General features: G+C 40.1%; 1 protein-coding gene across 2 annotated transcripts in view; it reads left to right on the top strand.

Moving 5' to 3' along the window:
- ANKFN1 (ankyrin repeat and fibronectin type III domain containing 1) overlaps positions 1 to 12,110 on the top strand; it is a 459,719-nt gene that overhangs the window by 431,839 nt on the left and 15,770 nt on the right. For both annotated transcript variants that reach the window (XM_077762871.1, XM_077762870.1), the window contains exon 20: positions 6,801 to 6,967. In XM_077762871.1, the coding sequence (XP_077618997.1) occupies positions 6,801 to 6,967 (167 nt within the window). The remainder of the gene's footprint in view (positions 1 to 6,800; positions 6,968 to 12,110) is intronic.

Here is a 12,110-nt window from a genome sequence, read left to right as displayed (position 1 = left end):
AATGCTGAGTCAGTAGGTCTGGGATGGGGACTAGAGAATTTGTTTTTCTAAGAAGCTCTCAGCTGATACTGCTCTGATAGAATCCATGGACCATACTTGAAGTAGAGTACTTAGTGCCAAGAACACAAAGAAAAAAGACATTACAGGAATTTACAGAACTAGAGATGTAGTTATCATCTCTAGTACATAGTATCTCTTTGACCTGTCTTACCTCTTCTTAATACTAAAAACAACAGAAGATTGTAAGATATTATTCTTCATCTATGAAAGCCAAGCCATAGATCAAAGCCTTGGGTCTCAATAGTTCCTGACTTTAAGAGGTTTCTTCCTAGAATTAAATATACCTTCATATTCTCCTGCTTCTCCTTCATTACCATACCATATATAGGTGATCCAACTGATTAATGAAAACAATGTAAGTTTCCAAAAAAGATCACTTGAGTGGGCTTGGTTCCACTGATATACATAATTCTATTAGTCTTTTCTAGAGATCAAGAGGAAACATTGCCAGTAGCAGGAAATTAATACACTCTAGCAAAATGTTTATTATACTTCAGCCCCACTAGCAACAATTTTTAAAATATTGCTCAGCCTTAGTATGAATCATATCAGACTCTATCTTATCCCCAAAGCAATCAGAGCTTTCCACAAGCAAATTATACTGATTATCATACTTCTTCCATTAGACTTTATTTAGCCCACTAAGCATTTAATAACAATTTCTATAGGAGCTTCTAAGAACTTGCTATAGTGGGCCTAAGCCCTCAGGAAAGATGCTAAGCAATTTTTACTTGTTTGTTTTTTTTTTTTACAAGTAGGGACTCCTGTCTTCCATAGATAGGTCCATTGTAAAAGTTCAACAGACACACTAAGCACTTCTGAGAAAGAGAACATTACTGAAAATTCAATCAGAAAATCATAAGAACACAGGAATTTTAATGAAACTTGAAAAAGTGCAAATTATGGGAATACGTAAGTTATAAAAAGAAATTTATACTAGATTTCAGTTTGACTTGTACAAGTCATCCCTGTCCCAATGAAAGGATATGAGATTTGGCAAACTGACCATGTTCCCGGCAGTGGCCTTGAGTGATCATAAATAACCTGCTAACCAGCTATGGAAAATTGCATCTGTGCATGTTCTAACACAAAACAGATCTAGCAAGGACAGTATGATAAAGGAGCTTAGTCCTCTGTCTCCTGGAGCAAAGACGACACTGGGGCAAACCCACAGGCTATTCTCTTACAGGGCGACTGGCACAGAGACGCTGTGAGATCTCTGAGCAACACTGAGCTGAGGCAAAGTGGTACAATTTCAAACCCACTCCCTCTCCATAGCCTGAAGGCTGACACTCCCCCCATCCCATCCTTTGGATACTGCACTCCACTGCAGTAATGAAGCATGTGCCTGGGGACTGACAAGGGTCACTCAGTATTTAAACTGTTCTCAGAAACAAAAGGTAAAGCAGTGTCATGAGCCCTTAGAAATTCTGTACAGTAATGTGGCATCTTGAGGATTTGCCTTGTCTGCACTGAGGAGGTTGCCCTGTCCTGACCCTGTGGGCAGTCACACCTGACAGCAGGCTTATGATAAGAAAGATTAATTTTATTTATTTCCTTGGCTCTATGATTCAAGCTGATTGGACAAGCAAGATTATAAAACTGGGGGATTTTTAAAAAACAGTTTGAAGCCTGGTATATATTTCATACTTCAGTGTTTGGCTGCATTTTTCATTCAACAAACATTTCTGAGTTTTCACTGTATGCCAAGTACTATGCTGGGGCTGAACATACAGATGTCAATAAGATAAAGTATGCCCACCAGAGCCTAGAATCCAGTAGAGGATACAGAAATCTATACCAAAAGTCCCAATATAATGAAAGCCCTGCTGTAAGAGATGGGCTATTGAACTTCAAAGCAAAGACACCTGACCCTTCCTTAAAGAGATAATATTTGAGCTAGATCTTGAATTAGAAAGAAACATTCAAAACAAGAGGGCTCCTGGGTGGCTCAGTCAGTTAAGGGTCCAACTGCGGCTCAGGCCATAATCTCCCAATTCATGAGTTCAAGCCCCACATCAGGCTCTCTACTGTCAGCATGGAGCCCACTTCGAATCTTCTGTCCCCCTCTTTCTCTGCCCTTCCCCTGCTCATTTTCTCTCCCTCTCTCTCTCTCTCAATAAATAAATAAATAAATAAACTTTAAAAAATATATTTAGAAAAAAAGAAACATTCAGAAAAGGAAAGAAAAGGCAGAGCTAAAAAGGAAAATCATTTTAAACAGAAGGATCAGCATACACAAAGGCTTGGAAACCTGAGGAAATGCAGTCCAATTAAGTACACTCTTAGTGGCTCATTGCGCCAGATGCTTAAGGCACCTGAGAAGAGTGACAGGAGATGAAACTAAATATTAAAAGAGTGAGAATCACAAAGAGCTACCTATGCTATCCTAAGGAAGTTAGACTTTATCGTGTGGGCAATGGGAGCTCATGAAAAGATTTTTTTTTTAAGGAATAATATGGCCTTGTTGGGTTTTAGCNGGTGGCAATGATAAGAACCGGAACCAAGACCGCCACAGTAGGGGTGTAGAAGAGAAAGCAGAGGTAAGAGGAACTTAGGAGTTAAAATCAATAGGGCTTTGTGATTGATTTAATGTGGCTGAAGAGCAAGATGGAGGAGCCACAGAGTCTGAATAGGGTGCTGGGATGGATAATGTTGCCATCTACCAAAATAGGAAAGATGAGGGGAGGAACAGGTTTGGGGGAGGGTAAAGATGATGAGTTCAGTTTGACAAATGATGAGTTTTGAGGTGCCTGTGGGATATCTAGGCATTGAGCCTAATGGAATCCAGGCCACAGGCTTACAAGAAATGGCACAGTCTCAACCCTCATTCCTAAGGCCCATTTTTCATGATTTAGGATACCATTCCTGAATTCCAACTGTCAACTCCTTTACTACCAGGAATCTTTAGAGGGCATCTTGTGCCCAGGTTCTTTCCGACACCTTGGCAAAGAAATCATGGAACTAAACTCACCCCAGGAGGTAACTGTATTGATTTTTTTTAGCTTTCAAACTAGGCTCCGTGACCCAGACTTACTAGGATTTTATTGAGTTAAAGATCTTAAGAAGAATATTCTACTCTCAATCCTGTTCTAATATTCTAACTTGAAATGCCTCACTCTTTCTGAAGGGTTAGGGCAAGAGTAAAAAAAAATATTTTGTTTCTCATATGTGCCACAAGCTGTACTGGGCACTGTGTGTAAATTATATGATTTAATCCTAAACAGGAATTACTATCGGTCTTAGATGTGGGGAAAACTGAGGCTCCCAGAGGTTACATGCCCACTTCCACACAGGTAGTAACTGACAGAACTATGATTCAAATCCAATTCTGTCTGACACCTAAACCCAAGTACTTTCTACTCTATGATACTCCTAATCCAATGTCTAATGTTGGTGATGAATGCATTTTAGTCCATCACTAGCTTATATAGAAAAAAGAGGGAGAGAAAAGGCGCTGCAAAAAAATAGAGATAGTGTATAAATTACTAACAAATCATGTGGTCCAGATAATGCATTGTTGTACCCTATACCCTTCTGTCTGTTAAATGCATGTGATTCACATTAGAAAAAAATTAGAAGCTTCCAGTCTATCCTCCCCTCCTCTGTGATGGCTACCAAATGTATCATTGCTAAACCACAAAAGACTATGTTAAAGTAACATTTGTTAAAGTAACATTAAAGGCTCTGGATAAAAACCACTAGCGCGGGAAAGTGAAGCACTGTAGCTGAAAAGATCCTTATGGCTCACTGTGGTGAGTGGCACGGGGTGGGAGGGGGTAGTGTGGGCACTGTGAGACCACCCACTGGTCCAAGGCTCCTACCACAAGGAGACACAACAAGAGAAAGTTGTGGACACCCTGGCGTTTTAGAATTCATATGGGACTGATAGTGTTTCTTTTAAAGGAATTCTTTAGTGCCTCTCTCCCTAATCTCCCTATCTTCATATTTTAGAAAGAAGGGGAAAAAACAGATTTTTTTTCTTCTATTTCTTTTTCTTTTTTTTTTTTTCCAACTTGGTTTGGAAAGGCACACTGTGAGACACTTCACTCTCTTCACTCTCCAGCCAAGAGAGGACATCTGTCAAGTGCTAACAGGATATAATCCCTCCTTGAAAGGCATAAAGACACATTCAGGGAGTTACAAGGGTCAAGAGTAAGCTCCGAAGTAATGGTGACTCTTTCCTGTAGAACTGCCAGTAAATATCACAGATTTGAAATATACCTTTTAAAACAGGAAAATCAAGAGCACAGAAAGAAGAGAGAACAGAAGGAAAGAGGACACTTTGGAGGAAGGGTCTGCCCCCTTCAGACCAGGGCATGCATTTTTGTTGTTGTTGCTGTTGCTGTTCATTCAATCAATAAACACTAATTGAGAAGTTATAATGTTCCAGATTTTGAGGAAATAAAAACAGGAGACATGGCCCCTGCCCTCCCAGAAATCATAGTCTAATACCAAGGCAGTCAAGTAAACACATAATCATAATAAAGCAGGTAAGTGTCCTGATACATTTAGAAACAAGTGCTCCAGGAGCACAAAAGAAAAAGAAACGAATTCCACCTGCAGAGGAAGAGGTGTCAGTGAAGATTTCACTGCAGAGAAGACACTTAAACTGAATCTTTGAGTATCAGAAGGAGCTGACCTGAGGATACTGGTGTGACCTGAAGACATTGGTAGATAAGAGTATCGGAGGACAAGAAAAAGGCATGTGTGGAAGTATGGAAGTGTAACAGGACTTGTAATAAATTCAGCCTGATCAAAGTTTAGGATTAATTTGAGTGGAGGCTGAAGGGTAGTTGTATGATGGAAGATATGATTGAAGATATATTCAAATCCTAGACTGAAAGGTGCTTTCCTTCTGGTGATAAGAGGTTTGGGGTACCTGGGTGGCTTAGTCCATTAAGCATCCGACTTCAGCCCAGGTCATGATCTTGCAGTTCATGGGTTTGAGCCATGTGTTGGGCCCTGGGCTGATGGCCTGGAACCTGGAACCTACTCTGGATTCTGTGTCTCCCTCTCTATGTCTGCCCCTCCCCTGCTCATGCTCGCTCTCTTGCTCTCTCGCTCGCTCTCTCTCTCAAAAAAAAAATTTTTTTTTTTAATTTTTAAGAGGTTTGATTTTTGTCCTGAAGTCAAGAAGCAGCTCTGTAGAGATTTTAAGCAGGGAAATAGCAAGAATAGTCGATGTTTTGGGAGAAGTTAAATAGTTTGTTATTTCCGGAGAGGCTCTATGAAATCAGTTCTTCCGTGTGTTAGGCATAGAGGTGCTAGAGCATAGGAAGTGGGAAGGCAGGATCCGACACCAGACAGAAAAATCAAGCCTACAACCGAGAAACACCTCCTTGAAATGGTGTACACCTGGAATAAGGATGATCCACAGAAGCCCTCCCTCCATTCTTCTCTTCCACTTCCGTATTAGGAAACACAAACAGAACAGATTACCCTTACACACACGAGAGATTCATCCTAGGAAGCAAGCAAGCAAGCAAGCAGGTAGTGGGTAAGATGGAAATTTTAAGGTGCACAGAACTCTCTCACTATTCAGAGAAGAAGGGCTTCCTACTAGGGTGCAGAGATGACAAGATGCCTCATTCTAAGGTAGTGTGGTTTTAGCTTCCCTAAATGTCCAGGTCTGGGTCTTTGGTATCAACTGCAAAGAGGCCCAAAGGCAGTAATTAGATGTTCTTCCTAGAATTCTTCACTAAAGAAGCCAGAATAGAAATGTTTCCACAGATTTGTGGAGTTATAACAGCCCTATTTTCAAAGCATGGAACAAACTGGTACAGTTGGAGATACAGAGTAAATGAGGTTCCTGGAAAGTGAGTCTGCAAATTCAGCAATGGCCAGGAAGAGCCTGGTACTACACTATGATTCAGGAGGCTTTCCTCGGCTCACTGGAATCTAATGTTATGGTGTGTAATCAGAGTCAGATAGAGAAGTATGGAAAAATCTGATCACCTCAGGGTACCTGCATGAGGCTGAGTCCCATACTCCTCTCTCCCTCCTCCAGGATGGAGATGAAGATTAGACTGTTTCCTCTGGCCTCTGCCCACTATCTTTCGAGAGGGGAAGGCCAAAGACAAAAATGGTCTATCTCCTTCCAGAGAAGCTGGGAAGCAGAGAGGCAGGAGAAGGAACAAAACCCATCATACCAGGTCTTCAGGGAAGTTTTCCAGCCAGACAACAAACACCCTGAGAAAAGTATGTCTTGTATATTCTGGGACTTATAAGATACTTACTGGAAATCAGACATGGAAATCAAAACTAGGTTTCAAATTTCTACTTGACTTTTTTTTTCCTTTAAAGTGATAAGCAAATTTATTTTCTCAGAATATATATGTGTGTGTATATATATATAATATTATATATATTCACACACGTGTATGTGTGTATGTATGTGTTTATATATGTACACGTGTGTGCGCGCGCGCGCACACACACACACACACACACACACACACAGCCTCAACTTTAGGAGCTGAACGTAAACTGCAGCTTGAGCCAAGCCCACTTCCCCATGCCTTACCAGGACTTGGTAAACCTTAAAAGGGAATACTGTCTGACTAAAGCCAGACAACTGGCCCCTTAAGAGCACATTTATAATTTATTTATGGCTTAATATTTTCCACTGATAGGATTAATAAATCATGTTTTCATTCAACTTGTTTTCTCTGAGGTATGAATTTCTCTATTTTGATACCAGATCTTAACATGTTTTATTTTGCTTGTCCATTTTCCAGTTCATTTTTGCAGCTACAGGGAGAAATTTATTAGTCTGTATTGCCGCCTTTCTGCTGTTGTGGAGCTGGATTCTCTGAATACCCAACAATCCCTGAGGGAAGCGATCTCAGACAGTGAGGTTGCAGCTGCCAAACAAAGACACCAGCAAGTTTTAGATTTCATTCAGGTAATAGTTTGTTTCTTCTGAGGTAGAAGGAAAGAAGAAGGGGCAGGGTGGAGGGACTGAGAACCAAGCATGAGAAAGAACAGCAATCTGGGTTTACTTAAAGACCACAGTATGCAAGAGCCTGTTGATTTGGTTAAAATTTGGAGTTCAGAAAGATGTGAGTTTTTAAACAAAGGCTTAAGAAAAGGCTACATATAAATCACAGTGTTACTAAGGACTGCATCAGTCACTGCGGTGGGTAGCAGTGGATTCCCATATTGGAGAGAAAAACCACTACCACAGGAAGTATTGATCAGCTTATTATACTTACCTGGTAACCCACTGATAATTCTAACAGAAAGAAAAATTGTATTAACTCAATATCCCAGAGAAAAAAGAGACGAAGATGACCTGGCACTTTATGTTAACTCACATCTGATTGGACCTGAGATTCCCCATGGTTTAGACTTCTTTCTGGCAGAGCTGACACTTTAATGTGTGGCTACAGGGGCCAGAAAATGTGTTCCCTATCTATGGTCTTATCTGGAGAAGCCTTAAGGTGACACCTCGGGTTCTTGTGACAGGGGCATTAATTAATTACCAAGACAATTTGAATCTCACCCGAAATTGCCTCTACGTCCCTTGGACAAATCTTATGAACTTTTTGCCTATATTAACCAAGTCACAAAATGAGTATAACAGCAATAGCCTATGATAAATATCCCTACAATACATATTCAGTTCAATTTGGTAAATATTTGTTGAACACCCAGATGTCAGGCACTGCAAGAGAGATACAGAGTTGAATTATATAGGGCCCCTGAATATAAAGAGTTTAAAATACAGTAGGATAGACAGGAAATGTGCATAAATACTATTTTTTTGGTACCAAAAGAAAAGTACCAAAAAATTTTTTTGTCAACACACAGAAGTAAAAATTTACTTACATTTTTGGGTATGAGAAAAGTTGCCATAGAGGATGTAACTGATACCCAAGCTGGGTCTGGAGGGGCAGATTAGACTATAGTAAGGAGAAACAGACTCGGAGGCATTCAAAGCAATAGTATAAACAGATAAGGCAGAAAGAATAGAAAAATGATATTTTGGAAATGATGAGTAGTCGATTGGTTGGGGCATAAACTGAGTGAAGGTAGTGAGAAAGTAGGCAAGAATGAAAGCAGCAATGAGATCAGATCACAAGGGCTTTACTAAAGGCTATGGTAAGAAATTTGTACTTTATTCTGTAGGTAAGAGGGCCCTGGCCAACATCTTGAAGAAGGTAAGCTATAAGCCCTCAGAGCTACTTAGGATAGATTCAAGCTGAGGAATAATTCTTTGCAGTGGTATGACCATACTGGTTTATAGTAAGCACTCATTCTCATTAGCTATGCTCAGTAGATAATTTGCATATCATTCCTGAATTTAAGGAGAAGACCAAAAGTAGGGAAATCAAATATGAAGCTATTACAGTTATCTAGGAGAGGAATGCTGTGTCCTCTGAGAGAATAAATTTCTCTAAATCCTAACCTCCTAATTTGCAAAATAGGGAAGGTAATACTACTACTAGCACGTAGTATGACTGAGAGAATTCAACAAGATAGCACATGTAAAGCACTGAGCACACTGCCTGCACATAGTAAGTATGCAGTAAACTATGCATTCTTTTATTCATTAATAATGAGGAAAAATTCTCTGATTTGGAATTTACTGATAACTCAGGGAAAAGATATTATAATATACTTGAAAGTGGTGAGCAAACAAATCTTATTCTACTTCTCCCACTCTGTAAATGAGATCCTCTCAGACTAAAGACATAAACCTTTTTAAGAAATTACATGTTTTCTTAACCTGAGAATGTAGTATTTAAAAATTCAAACATGTATGGCATTTATTTCATTTCCAGTAAATGTGGAACATCGATAGGGGGAAGGGGTGGGAAAGGGAAGAATGAGGCATGAGAATATGAAAGACTGGCTTATCTTTTGAACCCAGTATAATGGACAGTGGAGCAGAAGAAAACAATGACCAGAAATCAATTAAGCATACATTTTAGTCCTGAGTTCCACTGATAGGCCTTGGAGTAATGGACAGTTCGTTTGCTCTCCAGGTTCCCAATCTTCTCATACATAAAATGAAAGAGTTGGACTTGATGACTTCAAAGGGCCTGGTTGGCTCTAATATTTCATGACATCTTTAACAACCATAAATATTTTTAGAGAAGTACTTCTATAACCATGCCTTAGGTTCTGTTTCTGCTTTATTCCACTTCAGCCTCCCTAAATCCAATACGCTCATCCAACAAGAAAGCTGACTTTTTTCAGTCTTTCCCAGTCTCAGACCCCTCAGGAGTTCCTGGCTCCATTCTTACTCTTATTCCCACTCTTACTCCTTGCTCCATTCTTTTTCACCTAGCCTAGGGCTCCACTGCCTTTTTCTCTTTTCCCTTTCATCATACCATTAAGTGGGATGGATAAAGGCAGGCCAGGCCAGCAATTCCTCAAAGTTGCAGCCTGTTCTGGTCTCCCAGAGCAGGTAACCTGAGAGCCGCCTCTACATAGTCTCCTTCCAGCCAGCCAGGTACACGTAGACTTGGATTAAAGCCAATTCCCAAAGGGTTCAAAAAAATCACTTCTAGGCCAGGGTAAACCCAAACCATCTCCTGTACCCAAGCCTTCAGTGGACTGCTTTGCTCTACCCAACATGGGTAACTTCACTGACTAGAGATAATGCAGTATCATCTCTCCCCTTATCTATGTTGGGCTTCTCAATCTCTCTCTCACTCAGAATGAAAACCAGCTGCAGCCACTCACCCATTGGCATTCACAGCTCAGCCCACCACACACCATAACCTGCAGAGGCAACCGCCAGCCACGAGAGCATTTGTATGATTCCAGATCTAAGACAGTGTTGAAGTCACTACACAAACCAAACATTGTAAAGAGCAAGGGAGTCTATGTAAATACAGTGAGGAAAAGAAGCCAAAGAGTGCAGCCAGAAAAGGGGAGGGCCTGGACCAGGGGAGGTATAGAAAATCATAGATAAGGTATACCGGTTTTATAGACAGCACACACAGCAGAAATGTCAAAGTGTAGAGACTTGGAGCTTGGCATATTTTGAGCTGCTAAAGCCTAAAGGGCAATTAGGCTATAATTTATATACTGTAATGCTTCAAATGCTCCTAAGCTGTAATAGAAACACAGCTCATTAAATATAGCCAATCTATCATCCCCTCAAGCACCTTGTAACTGTGCTGTGAGAAAACCAATCACCTTTACATTTTAATAAAAATATTATCTTGCCTGAGCACAGAGAAAGGGTGTAATTTATGGGATGAAAACCAAAAATTGTAAAGGGCAGGGTGAGAAATGGATGCAGAACTTTTAAGCAACAGACCTAGGGAGGTCATGGTCTTTCTTTTCAAAATGTGTCAGCAAGTCTTTAGAAGCTGAATTTGGAACTTAAAGTCAGGGGGATTATGTTGTCAGTTATTTTTAGATCAACAGTATAAGGTAAAATGGGTGAAAATTGTACTTCTTTTAGAGCTATTTAGCTAAGTATGCTAAACTCAGGCCACAGGCCTCCCTGTACAAATGTTTTAAATTTTTATTCAGTTAATACTTCTTCACTTTATCACTGAGAAAAAATAAGAAGTAAATATTGTTTACACAGATAACTTTAAATTTTATACAATAAATCTCACTAGCCATCCTCAGCAATAAGGCTGAAATAATCTTATACAAAGAGAATAACTGGATTATTAATAATTGTATTAGTTTCTTAGGGCTGCGGAGACAATTTACCACAAACCAGGTGACTTAAAACAACAGAAATTTATTCTTTCACAGTTCTGGAGACTGGAGATCTGAAGTCAAGATGTTGGTCAGGCCATACTCCCTCTGGAGGCTCTAGGGGAGAATGTGTTCTCTGCTTCTGCCAGCTTCTGGTGGCTGCTGGCATTCCTTGACTTGTGGCCACATCACTTCAATCTCTGGCTCTGTGGTCACACTGCCTTTGTCTCTTCTGTCTTCCAATCTCTCTCTGCCTCACTCTTAAAAGAATGTCTTTATGACGACATTTGTCATGAAAATAGGGTACATCCCAAAAATCCAAGATAAACTTCCTTTTCAAAATCCTTAGCTTAATCACATATTTTGGCAGACAAGGTAATACTCTTTTATCATGGAAGGCAATGTTCACAAATCCCAGGGATTAGGACATGTACATATCTTCGGGGAGGCCACATTCAGCCTCATACAATAATCATGATTGTCATTATAACAACTTTAAACTTTATAACGGTGTATACTCTATGTAGTGCACTCATCTACATTATCTTACTTAATACTCATAATCACTCTGTTGGAGGGCAGAGATCTAAAGAATTAGGTAGCCATCATTCATTCATTCATTCACTCGTTCATTCACTGAGTAATGACTACTGAGTAGCTACTCTTTGCACAGCCAAGAGCAAAAGATAAAAAAGCACAGTTCCTGTGCTTAGAAGGCACTCTAAAAGCTATCCACAGTCAGTAGAGCCTTGAAGATAACTTTGAGACAAGAATGCTACATGAGGTAGGATGAGTAGAAGGCAGCTCAGAGAGCAACAATCCCAACAGGAAAATCTGTACAAGTCTCCTCTGGGATTCCCATTTTGGTTTTATCTGCTGAACTTCAGTTCTCTCCCTTTACAATGCTCAGTGCATCCTCATGACCTGCCCACTGTTGACTCTCCTGCCCAATTCACTGCCTAACAAAGGCTGAGGCTCAACCAGATGCTTTCATTACTAGCCCTGAATACTCTGCCAAATCCAGAATAGAAAGCAATGGACTACACTAGTTCACTCTAGCTTTCCTGTCACTCTGAACATGGCAGTTTGTCACAGTTTCAGACTCTACTCTGTGTTGTGAATACTCTTTAAAGACTATTATTTAAGTACAGATTAATAAAACTTCTATCATCAGACCTTAACCTTGTAGTATTCATACAATGAACTTCTTCTACCTGGAAGTTGAGTGTCACCAATTTTCCAGTGTTCTTCAAAAATAAATCACAAAGTGTCAGAGCTAACAGGGACCTTAGACATCATCTAGTCCAACCTCCTCTTTTTACAGTTGAGTAAACGCTCCAGAAGAAGTTAATGGCTTGCCAAAGGCACCCAAGTGA

This window comes from Crocuta crocuta, unplaced genomic scaffold (assembly GCF_008692635.1).
Source record: "Crocuta crocuta isolate KB4526 unplaced genomic scaffold, BGI_CrCroc_1.0 scaffold144, whole genome shotgun sequence".
In the NCBI taxonomy this organism is placed as follows: domain Eukaryota; kingdom Metazoa; phylum Chordata; class Mammalia; order Carnivora; family Hyaenidae; genus Crocuta; species Crocuta crocuta.
This window is presented reverse-complemented; position numbering and strand designations above follow the sequence as displayed.